Source organism: Lissotriton helveticus, chromosome 3_1, assembly GCF_964261635.1.
Source record: "Lissotriton helveticus chromosome 3_1, aLisHel1.1, whole genome shotgun sequence".
Taxonomy (NCBI): Eukaryota; Metazoa; Chordata; class Amphibia; order Caudata; family Salamandridae; genus Lissotriton; species Lissotriton helveticus.
Genome location: NC_136061.1, coordinates 1,807,143,424 through 1,807,160,224, shown reverse-complemented (window position 1 = coordinate 1,807,160,224; position 16,801 = coordinate 1,807,143,424). Strand labels below are relative to the sequence as shown.

The window sequence follows — 16,801 nt, the reverse complement described above, 5'->3', positions numbered from 1 at the left end:
ATGTTTTCTTAACTTTACTTAGATAAAAAAAAATGCATGGATTAGTGCACATTGGTGCAACAAACATGAAAACAAGTGAGGCCACTTCTGCTCAGGCCCCCTACCCCTGCTCAATATGCATACGTTTCAAAAGCTTTATTCGACAGTAAGTCATAAAAGCACATACAATACACAAACTATCACAATACACAATAAATATTACATAAACAATACACAGAATAAAAAAGTTATTAAATTCCATTTGGTTACTGTCGAATCAAGGAAACTATTAAAATTCTTATCTAATAATTTTTTATTTTATTTTATTATTTTTTAAAAAAAAGTTTTTATTGAGACCAAAATACAGTCACACAGCGTCATGCCGACAACCCTGAGGTAGGCCGCTATCAATCAACAAATCAACATGAAGGATGTATTATAGTCCATAGTATACAGCGGACGAACAACAGCAGCATCTCAGGAGTATCAACAATGAGCATACGTAGCAGCAGGAAGCATAATTGTGTACAATTTCCGGTAGATAGGCATGCAGCAGTCAGCTATCAGTGAAAAGGAGAGCAGGTCAACTTCAGATATACGAATGCCCAAGGAGCGGAAATATGCACATTTCAATTCAAGGAATGTCTATCCTCCAATGTCTCCCTCCCCCCCTCCCCCACCCTCACCCTAAAAGGAAAAACTTCAATAAAACCAAACTCTGGTGCATAGGATAAAGCCACAAACGGGCATTAGGTCAGGTGTATGGAAGCATTAATGTCATTGAGTGGGGCGACACAGAGCGAACATACCGGCACAGTCAGTAGGCCATTTAGCAAAGGGGACTCTGTAAGCACAGGGGGGGAGGTGGGGACCACCCACGCAGGGGGGGGGAGACGACACAGCAGTCGGGAGACGCAGAATATCCCCAGACACGCATGATTCTCTCATATCAGGGGCACGAACAGAAAGTGCAGCTACTCCCCAGGGCATGGTGCCGCAGAGGAGTGTATCTGCAGGGAAAGTGGGATCATCCCATATCATCAGATATCGCTCCTGGTAGCGATTGTGTAGATTCCGGAGAGGATGCACGCTCACGCGACCAACGCGTAAAGGGCTCCCAGATGTCTCTAGGTCTGGAAGCAGAGGGCATTAATTCCCAGTAGCGCACAAGCTGTGTGTTTCCGTATGTCACATCTCGAACCCATGCAGCGAATGAAGGAGTCGCTCGCCTACCCCAGTGCACCGCCACCTGTCGCTTAGCATAAAGGAGGAGTATCGCATGTAGCTTTCTGTGGGCAGGCAATGTGTCATGAACCCAACCCAGTAGCCCCAGTAACGGGGACGGTGCGTCTGACCTGTGAAGTATCTGGTTAATAGCAGTGAAGATGTCTAGCCAGTATTGCTCAAGTTCAGGGCATCCCCATGCCACATGTATAAAGGAGGCAGTTTCGTGTCCGCTTTTCCAACAGGTTCTTATCTAATAATTTAAAATTACTTCCTGAATTAAAAACGACTTAATTTAAAAAAAAAAGATAATTCCCTATGGTTAACTAGCAGCAGGAGACATTAAAGTGCGTGTGCGGATAATCCAAACCCATCTTAGAAATTTAGCTAATGCAATAGCTATAGGTAGGGAAAAATCAGAGCCTAATATTCTTAAAGCTTCAATGTGCCTCACGGTACCAAGAGATAAACAAATGGGTCTCAGCCATTTGCACCGCGGGGCTGCATAGAGGGGACATGCAAAAAATAAATGAGCTACAGTCTCTGACACATCTAGACAATTATGGCATTTTTCATCTTGAGATGGCGCCCATTTATGAGTAAAAGCTTTTAATGGTAGAGTTCCTATCCTAAATTGGAAGTATAGTTTACGATTGAGGGGAGTCTCAATTTTATCCCAATATACTTCACATGCCGGCCAAGATTTGTGATCCTAAATACGGCCTGTCAAGTTGGTATTCATACAGGACCAATATTGTAACATCTGAACCATTTTCCAATATTTTTCCTTCAGTTGGTTTTTTGTAGGGAATTTCGCAATCTCTGGTTCATCCCATAAAAGACTTAGATCCAGCTTTACTAAGAGAGACCTTAAGTCTTTTAACCACTGAATTTTATGAAAACAATCTACACGGATCACATCCTTCAAACTCCGAGCATAATAGATAAGTTCAGGTGTGGTCCAGATTCGTCTCCAATAAAGAAGTGGGCGAAGCCTTGCCAAATCCACAATATATTTTTTCTGCCCAGGTCTAATAAGAGCGGAAGCATGGGAGTACTTTGGGGAACACCAACTAAACCACGTAAACATTTATTTTCAGCTTTTGCTAGGTGACTCAAATTATTAAATCCCCATAACTCTGCTCCATAAAGGGCAGAGCTTATCACTTTGGTGTTGTATATTTCCATAGCTGGAGTAATTGGTTTTGTGAAAGAGGATTTATGTTTAGAGGATAATATACCTGCAAGCTGGTGGAATTTTAAGATGCTCTTATCCGTGTGACTTTTCCATCCCATGTCGTTCTGTAACATTATACCTAGGTAGGTGAAAGCATCCACCTGCTCTAAAGGGATATTATTCAGAAGAATTCGACCTTTAAAGGGTTTGTGCTGGGTTAATGACATGAACTTTGTTTTTGCAATGTTGACCTCAAACCCCCGCAAGTTGCAAAATTCCCCAAAAGCATTAACAGCCTTCTGTAGGCCACATGGGGTCCTGGAGACGATCAGAGTGTCGTCCACAAACATGAGGACAGGTATGCGAACCCCAGCTAGAATGGGGGCGTCAGTAGGGGAACTAGAAAGATGGTCCACAATTCCATTGATGTATAGGGAATACAGGGTGGGGGCCAAGACACAACCCTGCCGAACACCACGTTCGATAGGGAATGAGTCGGTAACCTCACCCTGTGATCCGCATCTGATCCTGGCAAAGTTACTCTCATGTAAGCGAACAAGAAGATTCAATAATTCCGGTGCCATCCCCAGTTCATCAAGAACTCTCCAGAGTTTGTGATGAGGTACCAAATCAAAGGCCGACTTCAAGTCGACAAATACAGCATAGAGCGACCCTTTAGTCAAGACCACATTTCTCCAGTAGATTGTAAGGAAGCGGAAGACTTGGTCTATGGAACTCGTACACGGGCGAAAGCCTGCTTGGAATGGAGAAAGTATGTTATTTTCCTCAGCCCACGACTGTACTTTATTTTGAACTAAGCGGCCCATTAGCTTTTGTGCTGAATCTATAAGACTAATAGGCCTATAATTACTAGGGAGGGATTTGTCACCCTTTTTAAAAACAGGGATTATTTCTGCTCCCTTACACGAAGGTGGAATAGGAGCTCCCTTTGCCACTGAATTAGCCAAGAGTGCAAAATACTGGCACCAGGTAGGTCTATCACTTAAGAAGACATCCGCGGGGATACCATCCATGCCTGGGGCTCTTCCACTTGTCACGCAGTCTAATGCTCGATCAACATCTTTAATAGAGAATACCTGATTTTGATAAAAGACATGGGAAGGTGAGGGATTATCGTCCTTTGTCGGGATACAGGCATATTGAGGTTTAAAAAAATCTAACCACTGGGATTGTGCAACATTATTTTGTGGAGGTTCTGCACATCCTCCCCTATCCTATTTAACAATATTCCAAAATTGTTTGGAATCTTTAGCTTCACAAGCATTTTTCATGTCCCTCCACCTTTCTTGATCCCACTCTCTTTTTGCCACCCTTTGCGTGAGCCTGTAAAAATCCCTTGCCTCTCTTACTTGAGCGATGTTCTTAGATTTTAATACTACGCTCAATTTATGACGAGCAAGTTTACAGGCCTCATTGTACCACCTTGCCACATTAGTGTATGAGCCTTGACTACCTGTTTTTAACTCTTTAGAGAAGAAGGTTTTTAAGCTAGAGAAGAGACGGGTATGTGCTTCTAGCATGACTTGAGGGAAATCCACGCCATTGGTTTGAAAATTTAGTTAGGATAATTCACTCACAACCACTGCTTTAAGCTCAGTTAATTTGTCTAGATTTTTGATAAATTTATTCCACTTAACGAGCGCATGTTATTAGAAGCAACGTCAGGTGTTAGTGCCCCTCTCCTCACTGGCTCCACTCTATCCCCCTTCTGAGATCGAAATGTAGAACAAAGGGGGTTATGGTCACTTTCGAACCGGGGTTTGATTACCATGTCTACAAGACTATGCCATAATCTTATATCTACCAGCAAATAATCTATGCGGCTCCTATTACGTCCATTATCAAACGTATTTGCTCCCAGTTGGTCAGAGGGAGTGCGCCCATTTGCCGCTCTAAGGCCTCTCTCTAGGCATAAAGCCTTTAATTGAATTGCGGAATCTGACCATCGTTTTACGGCTGGAATACCGAGTTTGGAGATACCCCATCTGGAGTCTTGATCTGCTGAGAGATCCTGATCCTCTTGCCCGAGTGGTACAAAAGTGGTGTTAAAATCCCCAGCCACAATAGGAACAATTTGATCTGGTAAAGACTCTAGCTGGGTGTCAGGAGCGGCTATTGTCTCAGAAATGTTCCCCCATATTGACCCCCTAGCATAAACATTAAAAATAGCCACCCAGCGATTTTGGCTCCATTCAATCTTGACCATCAAAATATCCTTGACTGGGGACAGAATATGCAAGACTTTACAGCATAAACTCTGACGAACCCAAACCACCAGGCCACCTGCAGGACGACCTTTAGATTGTTTTATTGCAGGGATATAGAAATTAAGGAACCCCACAAGAAAAACGAAAAACTGGGACAACGGACCAAGACTCCTGGAAGAGGCAAATGTCAAACTGGTCTATAAAGCTACACCATTCTGGGGACAGTAGTTTACTACCAATGCCTGCAACATTCCATGAAAGAAGCGACAGGTTTTCTTTAATTTCCGGGGCTATACTAACAGATGGAACCCTCTCTATTCTTACTAAAATGTCATTCCAAATTTCAAATCTTTATTTCGATCGATTGATCATAAAAGATATACAATGAGCACATTGTTTAAAAAAAAATATATAAAATTCGAACAACAGTATATCAAAACGAGGGATTTTTCAAGAAGCTCTTGCCAACTGTGTGTACCGAGATCTGGCATACCACATCGCTGTTAGAAATTTGGCCAGAGCAAATACCGTTGGCGGCGATAAGTCTGTCTTTAGAACTCTGAATGCAGGGAGGAATGTTCTGAAACCCAGATTTTTAAGCAATGGAACCAGCCAATGTCGTCTGCTTTTATGGTAGGCTTGACAGAAGAAGATGACATGTACCTCATTCTCCTTAGTATGGGCACAAGCAGGGCATATCTCATTAGATGACTGTCCCGTCCATGCCTTAGTAAAGGTTTTTAGAGGGTGAGTTCCGTACCTCCATTGCAGAAATAGTTTCCTGGTTAATACAGGAGCCATTCCATCCAGGACGCTTTCAAAGTTATATGAATCTTTAATTAGAGTGAAGCAGTATGTCAGAGAACCCTCTTGCGCACTGGCCAGGACTTGCGTAAGCGTTTTTTCATAGTATGCTCTAGAGAGCGCTTTCCTTGGAATCCTGGTGCTCGTGCTTTCTGGGTGTGACCACAGTTCTGGTATTCCGAGGTTCTCGCAAGTTGTCTTAATATAATTCAACCAGGGGATCTTGGTGGCATTGGGTAATGTTAGAAATTCCTGCAACTCAGCTCGATAGGAAACAAGATCTTGACTGCTCCAGATGCGACGCCAGAATGTCAGGGGTTTGAGCCCTAGTTCTTCTGTGATGGGCCTCAAAGCCAAATCCAATCTCAGAGGGAGGAGTGGGGTACTTGGTGGGAGGGCGGTCAGCTGCCTTATAAATTTGTTTTCAGTCACCTGCAGGTTAGGTGTTGAGGTGTAGCCCCAAATCTCTCCCCCATAGATTACACCACCCCGCGCCTGCATTTTGTAGATTTGGATAGCGGGGGTCAGGGGGCGGAAAGTTGACTTGGCTGCTATTCTCATAATGCCCCCCACCTTCTGGACCAACTTCATGTTAGCTTTAATCTGGTGATCCCCCCACGTCAGGTTTTGATTTAGGGTTATCCCCAAATACTCAATGGTATGAACCCTTTCCAGACGTACTGAGCCAAGTAGGGGATTTGGACGCTTTGTGAGCTTGGGATTTAGGATCATAAATTTAGTTTTTTGGGGGTTAATTTCGAGGCCCCTATCTGTGCAGAAATCTAGGAAGCCATCAAGCACTTTCTGTATGCCCATCGGAGTTTTGGATAGCAGCAGGGTGTCATCCGCGAACATGATAGCGGGCACCCTGCTGCCATTCAACTTAGGGGCATCATTATTGGCAATCCCGGTCAGGTGTGCGATTACCCCATTCACAAAGAGGCAGAACAGGGTAGGTGATTCTTTGTAGCTAGTATTTGCTCGGTAGCGGTAGTTTTGGTGATCAATGTAGTGGCCGGAGTTAGATTTTTTTATGCCGACTCCAAGATCTATGATGGAATTGGGATGTTCCACTAAGGAAGTATTCAATTCTTGTATAACCCTAATGTTACTCCATACACTATCCAAGGAGGGGACAGGCAGCATTTTATCTAAATAAGTAGCCAGATTATCTTGTATGTGGGGCACAATATTTCTGATGCAAGGTAATGTGTTTCTCAATAGCCCACTAGTGTCATCCTTTATTAAATCGCATGCCTCCATTCAGTCAAAACACCAAAACGATTCCTCAAATCTACTCCTTCAAACAAGGTTGGTTTTTTCCTCCCAGGTGGCAGACATGCAAGCAGTCGATTTGGTCTAAAACTCAGGGTTATCCTTATACACCATGACATATCATAGAAAAATTCCAGAGTTAAGGGTATTACTGCAGAGCCCATTTGTTGAGGAAGGAACAAGTTTGGCAACACATTAGGTAACACTTCAGGACCAGAAAAGTTCATGGCTATGCAATCTCCCCCAAATCTTTTCTTATGGTAACTCATCCATGACACCCTTCTGGCCATGATTACTTCTCTTGCTAATTGCTGGCTACCCCTTTCGGATATCTTCATATTATTAATCAGCCACTGCAACGCTTTATCCATTAAGGATACTGAAGATTCCACTTGGCCATGACCCAGAGGCGGAACATTAGCCAGTACAAGAACTAGAGGTGTGGCCTCTGGAATAAACTGGAAGGGCTCATTCTCTAAGTTTATGTGTGTTCAAGGAGGATACTGGGGGAATGACTAAAGGGTGGCCACTCTCGAGATGTACATGCTCACTAATGGGATTTAAAGTGACGCTATTTAAAGCAGAATTATGGGTGGTTAAACCATCCAGAACAGAGGGAGGGTGGACTATACTCTTAGCTATAGGGATCTGTGGGTCCTGCCCCATTTGTTTTACTGACTGACCTGCAGTGTCGTGAGTTACTGAAGCTAACATTATAGGAAAATCATTCAGGGGGACCGGACCATGTGTTTGCTCAAGAGCTATAACTCTTTCTTCCATTGAGGTTAGTCTATTCATAATGGGAGCCAACATTAGGTCTAGGTTCTCTTTAAATGTTCCCCAAAGTGAATTAGAAATATCTTCCATAGATGGCTGATTATTAGGAAGTGGATGCTTAATTAATTTGGGCTTTGATTTCGGATGCCTTACTACCCTCTGTTGTTTAACTTTATTTGGGGGTGCCAAACCGCCAGCTCTGGTACAACTCCTAGTAATCAGAGCGGGTGGTGGCGAAGAATTACACAATGAGGCATCTTCAATGAAGCCTGTAGGGGATAAATTTTGAGACTGGTCTTGAACACTCATAGATGTACAGGGTGGGCCAGCCAAATCTATCAAGTCCCGAGGTAATCCAGGAGTTAGATTTATTGGCTGGGAATCAACGTCCTCTGGAATGTCATGCACAATAGCGGTGATAGTGTGACCTGGGTCCATAGAAAGTCGCCTTTCAGTTCTTTCTATTTCCTCTGTTATTAAACTGGTCACTTTCACTAAGTACGAGTCCAGAGTAGCCCCTCCCTTCTCCTTTGGTTTGTCGGTTCTCTTCTTTCCCATTATTGATTAGTAAGAGATATAGTATATTACAGTACCTTTCTTTAGAACAAATGTCAGAGGAAGGGCCCGGCCCGACCTCCTCCGGCCTCCGACGGCCACAGATGGTCCCGCCCTTGTCCCGGGCTTCTCCCGCGCGCGTCCCAAGACGCGGGAGCTCAGCCTGCCTTTCAAGCGCCTCCGGGCACGGAAGTGGGCGTGTGCGCCTGCGTCAGTGCGCAGGGGATCCTGGTGCCTGTAGTCCCCCCTCTCAGCGGCTGCGCAGATGTCAGTAGCAGCGGCGGCGGGGGAGACCAACAGGTAATGCTGCCGTGTACTGGAAAGGACTGGGGCAGAGTTCAATACCCCCACGGTGTTGTTGTTTTCCACATAAGCCTTCAAACACCACCAAACGCCCCCGCAGTACTCGGTGTTGCTTCAATATGCATACATTAATGGGCCTGCCACAAGAGAAAGGGAGTGACACTTCAGCCCCATTGGTAACAAGCATTTGCAATGCAATAGGTATCGCATTATTAAAAGTTTGAGCTTTTGGCGTTGCAAATAATAATGCAACACCAATAGCTGTAATTTTCAGTAATGCGAGACCTAACTATGTTACTAGGGCACAAAAATGCACACACAGAGGACAGAACAATGAGAGTACGTATTTGCTAAACAAAAGATATGTGATTACGATATAAGCTATAGAGACAACACATAAAACAAGCACATTCTCACTTCGGCCACATTCAGGACCCCTGAAGATTTGGGGGCCCCCTTGCACAACAGGGACCTTTGTTAGGCCCATACGCTGAAGGTCAAGACTCAAATAGTTTATTGAACACGCTTTTCTGAGCCCAACCAACCTCCCTTCCCTTACACCTACATCACAGGTGCCTATTTTGCAGACCAAACAACTAACTGACTGGACCCAATGTCTTTTTTTCCAGCGGTCTGATTTAAGCGCTAGAAACTAGTAGAAAACCGCAGGGCGCACAAGCTGTTGAGTTTGTTGGGAAAGAGAAGAGCCCCCCAGAAATAATGGAAATGGACCATGCAATGACCCAGGAGTTGGGAGATGTGCAAATAATCAGTAAGTGCTCTTCAACAGACTTCTAAGAGCAGGGACAACACGTGCCCCTTTTAGAGACTTTAGTTTGTTAGTTTTAAAAAGTGCACCTTGAAGCTGACGATAGCAACGCTCAGTGATGTATTAAAATAAGCATTAACCTCAGTGCTTTGAAAAACAACGTTCAAAACATGCAAGCTCCCAACGAAACGTTGCTAAGTAATCCCCAGCCATCAACGTGTCGCATCCAAACGGCATGTGTCAGATGAAAAGTAACCACCCAGTAGAAAAAAGCTATTGACATTGTATATTGGCAATATCTTTTACCTATGTGTTATGGAGTGTATGTATGTGGTGTGTAGTGGAATTATGTAGTTTGTATTGGATTAGTTAGTTGTGTAATTGTGTGGCATGGAATTGTGCGGTGTGGAATGGATTTGTGTAGTGGATTATGTGACATGGTGGGCTGTGGCATTATGTGGTTAGTAATTATGTGGCGTTGAGCACTGAAATTATGTGGGGTGTGATTGTGTGTTATGGAGTGCAATTATGTGGAATGGCATTTTGTGGTGTGGAGTGGTATGTGGTGGAGTTTAATTACATGTTGTGGTGTTGAATTTTGTGGCGCTGTGTTTAATTGTGTGGTGTAGACTGGATGTATGTGGTGTGTTGTGTAATTGTGTGGCTAGCTTTGTCTTTTTAGTGATGAAAAATAACAATTAGGGTGGAGCTAAGCTCCAGATCTGTGTGTTTGGGTGTTAAAAACAATGAAGGAGAGTTAGATCTATTGGTGTAGTAAATGTCTCTGAAATATGTATTATGGATTGGAGTGGATGTGTGTGGTGTGTAGTGGAATTATGTGGGTTGTATTGGAATTGTTACTTGTGGAATTGTGCCATGCAAAAAATATATTTTGTGTTATCTTCCACTTGCAGTAGCAAAAGCCCTCCGAGAAAATCCTACGAGCATTTTGATGCTGTTGGCTACTGTTAGACCTGTCTGCTTTTGGGTAGCCCCTCCTATTAATTATTTATTTTGTCCCTTCTTGCTCCTCATAACCCTTCATTCTTTTTATGTCCACTAGATTTTTGAGGTGTTGACCTAGGGGCTAGATGCTCTTTCTGTCCTCATAGTCCTTTTCCCAGACTCTCCAAATAGCAAAAAAAGAATGGGAGGATAAGTTTTGGGAGGACCTATTAGCTGCCAGCAAAGGAAAAGATGCGAGGGGTTTCTGGAACCTGGTGGGTTCGAGGAGTCGACCCGATGACACACTGAGGACTTGCACCATCCCGTCCCAGACCTGGTCCAGTCATTTTGGGGCTTTATACTCCCCGGTAGAAGGGCCCCTTAATGAACCTTTTGTACCCTCTACCTTAGGTTGGAACGGAATTACTGATCCTTTCACTATCCGGGAGGTAACAAATGCAATAAAGTCCGTGGTACCCCTGAAAGCAGCCGGCCCAGACGGGCTTCCGGGGGACTTACTTAGAGCATACCCAACTGAATGGGCGACTCTGATCTTCACCCTTCTGAATGCCATCATGGAAGGTGGACCTGTCCCAGAATCCTGGAAGGGGGCGGAGGTGGTACCCATATTCAAAAAGGGTTGTCGGGAGAACCCAGGGAACTACAGGCCAATAAGTCTGATCGACTCAACACAAAAAGTGGCCGGGAAGGTGATTTTAGGGAGGATCCTTCACTGGGTGGATGAAAACTACATTCTATCCGACTTCCAAGCAGGATTCCGCTCAGGAACGGGCACCATAGAACAAGTCTTTAGACTTATGCTTCTGCACTGGAAGGTGGTGTAACTGGGTAAGGGCAGTCTCTACTTGGCCTTCATCGATCTAAAGACTGCATTCGACCTTGTACCAAGGGAGGAACTTTGGAGGGTTCTCCAGGGCCTTGGGATCCCTCCCTACATTCTGTCGCTCCTGATAAAACTTCACACTGACAACTTTGCCCAGGTGCGGTGGGGCCAGAGTAGGGAAACGACTGAAAGGATCCCGGTGTGCAGGGGTGTCCGCCAGGGTTGTGTGCTGGCCCCCACCCTATTTTCCCTGTATGTAAATGGGGTGATAGAGCATCTGCTTCAAGAACCTGCGGATGCACCTTCCCTGGGGGGGCGTACGGATCCCCACATTATTGTTTGCGGATGATACCCGCCTCATCGCCAAGACTCCACAGGGCCTCCAGAAGCTTTTGACCCGATTCCAGGACTTCTGTTTGGCAAGGGGATTGGTGATCAATGTGGACAAAACGAAATATCTGATCATGCATCCACCACGGAAACTAAGATGCCCCCCAGTCTTGAACTCTATCCCGCTTGAGAAAGTTTGCGAATTTGATTACCTGGGAATACGACTGTGTGACACTATGAGCTGGACGTCTCACATCAACAAGATGGTCCTCAGCCACAAAAGGGTAGGGGGTGCGTTGCTAAAGGAGTATCATGCCTCATCCAAAGAGTCTGTGGCACCGGCAATAGAGATTTACAAAGCAAAAGGAGTCACCTCCGCACTTTATGGGGCGGAGTTATGGGGCTTTTTCAATTTGGAGTCCCTATCCAAGTCAGAGAGCAAATTCCTGAAAGACTTACTTGCTCTTCCCTTGAGTACTCCCACAGTCCCGGTTTGCTTAGACGTGGGCTGCAAGACAATCAAGGACCAGGCTCGTCTCCGGCCGTTGCTATTATGGGCTCGTTTGTGGAGGGTGCCAGAGTTAAAATCTTATGCTGACGGTCTGTCTGAGGTGATGGACATGGGTGGCTGGCACAAGATCAAGTGGCTGAGGGAGATAAAAAACCTTTTGGGGGAGTTGGGCTTGGGTGACTGTTGGACCACAAAATCTGCCCCACCCAAGGCTATCCTGAAAAAACTGTATTGGGACTGGGTCTCTTCCCAACTCACTGGTAACCCACGTCACTGCAATTCGACCACAGCATTTCTTAGAATTAAGGACGTGGTTGCCTACGAACCCTACCTGGATTTGATCACCATGCCAGTTGATAGGGCTCTTTTCATCAAGTTCAGAATAGGCACTCTCCCGATTGGGGACCTCATATCCCGATGGAAATCACCAGTGCAGCTTTCGCCCTTTTGTGCTTTCTGCCCTACAAGGCCTGAGACGGTGGCACATATCCTTTTTGAGTGTCCGGACTACATCCGCCCAAGGAGGCGCTGGCTCAAACCTTTATTTAAACGCCTTGGGACACGCGAACACTTGGTAGCGCTACGTATCTTGCTAACAGACACATCTCCTCTTATAGTATGTGGCATTTCTAAGTTTTTAAAATGGTCGTGGATACTTCGCAGAAACAGACTGTCTATCTCAATTTAAGCTAGTTTTAACTAATTTATTTCATGCGTAAAATGGCATTTTATCTTTCTTAACTAGTGAGACATTTGTACTGTTTATCTGCAGTTTTCTACTATTTGTATTGCTTTTAAGATACAATTGTTTATCGAAATAAAGCTTTCCAACAACAACATAGTCCTTTTCCCCGAGGCCTAGGTGCCTTCCCTGACTAAAAACCCACAAGAATCACAAAATGGTCGCCAGTAACTGCCATAACTGCCACCTTAGGAGAAAGACCCGTAGGTTAGAATAGGGACCTTCCAGAACCTTCTGGACCCTGCTGGACCTTTGTAAGGGAGCCTATATAAGGCAGAATGGGAGGCAGCCATTTTGTTGTTGACCAGTGAGTGCTAGAGAGTGGAACTGGTGAGGAGGGAGGCGACTCTGAGGAGGAGGACAGCGCTTTACCAGGAGTGGGATTGACCTGTGGGCCGGCGGATCTCCTGTACTGACCTGTTCCCACTGGTGTTGACCAAACCCTGCCAGGGAAGACCATTCCTAAAATCCTTGAACGACCTCCCCAAGACATTCCAAGGGCTCTGAGGTCTCTGAGAAGAGTTGCGTTTGGAAGAGGGAAGAAGTCTAATCCTGATGGGTCATTCTTATAAACTGCGGCGCTGAGTTCTTTTCCCATAAGGCATTTAAGGAGCTAGCGCTTCCTCATCAAGGACTCACCGTGAGTGGGACTGGTGTGTCCAGCTGACAACTCTGCGTGGGGTGAGGGCGCCCTATCCGGCACAGACTTCCTCTGTGAGTTAACGGAGTGCTGGGTGGCATTCGAGGAGGTGAAGCAGCGACGGAGGAGGCTGGTCGAGAGAGGCGGGGCCCCGGCGTGAGGAGACAGCGAAGAGGGAGCGGCCGGGCGAGTACGCCGGAAGAAGTGCAGCAACGTCGTCTATTGCACAAGCCCAGCAGCCTGTGAGGAAACGCCAGGAGTAGTGCCGCAGCGTCGACGTCTGCGCAGACTCAGAGGTGCCGTTCACTGAGGAGTGCACCGGGCGGTGAAGTCAGCTTCCGACGATCCTTCCGAGGGAGAAGCGTCTCAACCGGGGTCAGAGACACCAAGGACCCAGAGTGACAGAAGGCGCCATCGTGTCCCCAGATACCGGCGTCAGTTGGAACTTAACAGGCCATCTTATTCTTTTTTTTAAATATATTTATTCAATTTTTCCAGCAATTTTCCAGATATTCCAACATATGTTTACAGCACATTCCAATTTCTCAGGTGATTATATATACATTACATTACATTATAACGTAAAAAATTCATCCAACAGATATAAATAAAATACAATACAAGCTACCCTATCCAAAACAGCATTACATATAACACTTTCTTATGCTATTCAAGGTTTATCCTACTATTTTTCCACCTCGTGATGGGTTGCCATATTTTATTACCTAATGCTTTAGCCCTTCTGCCTTTCCTCTCATATATTGCTTTTTCTAGATTGTATATAGTGAGGAGGCTGCCAATCCAATCTGAAAATAATGGAGGAGCCTTGTTCAGCCAATTCCTTGCTATGCAATTGCGATAAACTGCAATTGCAACAAAAATAAACTCTACTGGCATAGCTTCTGCCGTGTCTACCACCCCTAAAATAATTAATTCATCCATAAATTTAATCTTAATCCTGAGTGTTTTGTCAAAAAACTCTCCAATGGCCATTTTCAAAGTGAACAATTGTGGGCACTGCGAGAACATATGCGCAATATCTGCCCCGTTCGCATTGCATCGCGGGCATGATATTCCCGTCGTGCCACCCCACTGGGCAATTCTAGCCGGGGTATGATAAAGTGAGAACACTGTTTTGAAATGCTGTGATTGGAGGTTTGCCGAGCATAACACTGTTCTACCCAAATCCAATGACTTCTGAAGAGTTTCTGGGCCAGACCCCAGTTTTTCTGCCCATTTTTGCAAATATTTCGCCCTTTCATCTGATTTATTTTCTTTCAATTCAGCATATAGTTGTCTTATCGTGCATTTATTAGTTGTTTCTATGTATTCCATAATTTTGCATTGTCCCATCCCTGCTGAGCCGCCTTGTTTTTGTGGGAGTCTGTAAATCACTCCCCAGGTCGTGAACTGGCTCCCGAGTAAGGGTATAAAGGCAAAAACATTACCCTTTGTGACCGGATTTTTCCCCGCTCAAACGAGGCTAAACACTGTTGCTCTGCTAATACCAGAGACCCGAAAAAGGGACCGAACTGGGGTTAAGAAAGGGTGTAGAAGCTGCATCTGTCCTAGAAGTACAACGCTCATTGAAAGGGCCCAAAAAGCCTAAAGTGGGTTCAGGGGCCAGTTAATGTAGCTCTGATTCAGACAAAGTAACTACCTGTTTATCCCCTTTTAGGCTCCAAGTATTACATCAAGTCATTGGGTGACATTACCGAAGCTGGGCTGTAAACCTGTGCAACTTGTATGAAATACCCATGAAACTGTGGTGGTAAAGTTTAGCTTCTTTATAGTGTAAAGGAGTTTGTCAACTGCAGAAACTTGATCTAGAATTGTGGTGTGTGGAACGCTTATTTATATTACAGGGTCATCTCCCAGAAACTTTGGATGGAGAAGAAAAGTTGTTGATATCTTACAGAATGTGACGTAAAGTAATAATGACATGTGAGAATATTTGATGTATCGAAACCTGAAAATAAGCCGTAAATTCAACAAAGAGTTTTTATAAAGCAGATCGTATTCTTCTAAATTTGGTGTAGTGTCCTTATTTTTAAGTGGATGGATGTCATGTTGCTGAAGAGTTCGACGCAAACTTAACACATGTTACTTGGAGTTAGGCCTTTCCCCTTAGTGCCAAGCTACCTTATGTGACTTGGAGGTCCCAGGTCCAACAGCTACTATTGCAGTGAGGTTGCCATTAAAAACTCAGTTTAGACCGGCTTTGGGAGGCACAGCATATTGTTACCATTTTGCTAAGGAGACTGGTGCCCGAGACATTAACGTCAGTTCCACCACATATAAAGCAGCCTCCACTGAAGACATCACAATAAGATCTGAAATGCTAGTATTTGGGCATCATTGCATACTTCCACCAAGCACTACAGAGTGGCTATTGACATGAGGACTGAAGCGATCCCTTGAAAAGACATCCCACAGCATGTTTCTGTTGACCGCTTCTCAACTCACAATGGCAGAGATATTATGCTGCTTTAAGATAGGATTTGATGAGGGGCAACATATACACACCGTATTGTGAGAAGCTACTTAGCCGTGGTGTCGAGCCCAATCTGTCGATATTCGCATATGACCACTGACCAAGGAGAACTAATGTGCAGCCCTAGACAGACTCTTTATGCTGACAGATGATTTTAAATGATAGGAACGGCCATTCTTTTACAATCGCTTCAAATAGCCTAAAGATTCAACGAGTCAAACTACATATTTCAATTCGGTTTTGAACTCACTGCTGCGAGCAAGAAACCTGGGTTGGATCAGAGTTCAGGCTAATCTCCCCTACTTTTTAGGTCTCGGACCTAAAGGCTGCGCTTGCGCAGTCTGGGGTCAGAGAATTAATGTTGTTTAGTAGCGCTTTGGATCCCGCCTCCCTGCCCTGTCTCTCCTCCATTGGCTGGCTTCCTAAACGGAGGCCAGCCATTGGAGGAGAGAGCCGTCCCTCCAAAGAAGCTCCGTCTTTTTCGGATTTGGGGGCGTAAGTTTTGCTGTTCTTTAGACAGTGACGTTGTCTGTCACTCAAAACAGCAAAACCACGCCCCCGAATCCGAAAAATATCGGAAGCTTGAGGCCGCCATTTTGTTTTCTTCACAGTGAAGGTGAGCCGTTCCTCGTTGTGCTTGTGTCCTTGTGTTCGTACCCCCCTTGGCCCCTCCTTCCGTCCCCTCTCGTGTTGATGGTACAACATGGTGTAAGGACGGAATGCAATCAATGCAGTCCGACTGATACCGAAGACAGACAGGGCAGGACTTCAAGGTCTGTGAACACCTTCGTGCAGGTGGTACAACATGGTCTAAGGACGGAATGCAACCAATGCAGTCGATTGATACAGAAGACAGACAGGGCAGGACTTCAAGGTCTGTGAACACCTTTGTGCAGGTGCGCGCGTTCCTCTCAGGGCTTGGACCTGTGGTTTATGTTATGAGCAGATCCCAGTGCGGAAGACGAACCCGGGTGCACATTCCTTCCTGCTGACTTCGCCCGCACTCCCACAAGCCGGTCGGATACCAGCGAGCCTGAAAGCCCAGCAGCCAGGGCACACCCGCAGCCGGGCCTTCCGATCCCATGAGGTGATGCTGTGGCGCATGGCGGCGGCTCCCGCGCGCCTCATGAATCCACCCAGGCGTTTTTGGCTCGACAGGGGGGAGAGCTTCCGGTCAGACAAGTTGGCGGTTTGAAGTCACAAA

General features: G+C 45.4%; 1 protein-coding gene across 1 annotated transcript in view; it reads right to left on the bottom strand.

Moving 5' to 3' along the window:
* Nucleotides 1-8,022, bottom strand: part of LOC144824326 (uncharacterized) — a 36,982-nt gene extending 28,960 nt beyond the window's left edge. Inside the window, exon 1 of the mRNA XM_078683443.1 lies at nt 7,710-8,022. Within this exon, the coding sequence (XP_078539569.1) occupies nt 7,710-8,022 (313 nt within the window). The remainder of the gene's footprint in view (nt 1-7,709) is intronic.
* Between the last annotated feature and the right edge of the window lie 8,779 nt (nt 8,023-16,801).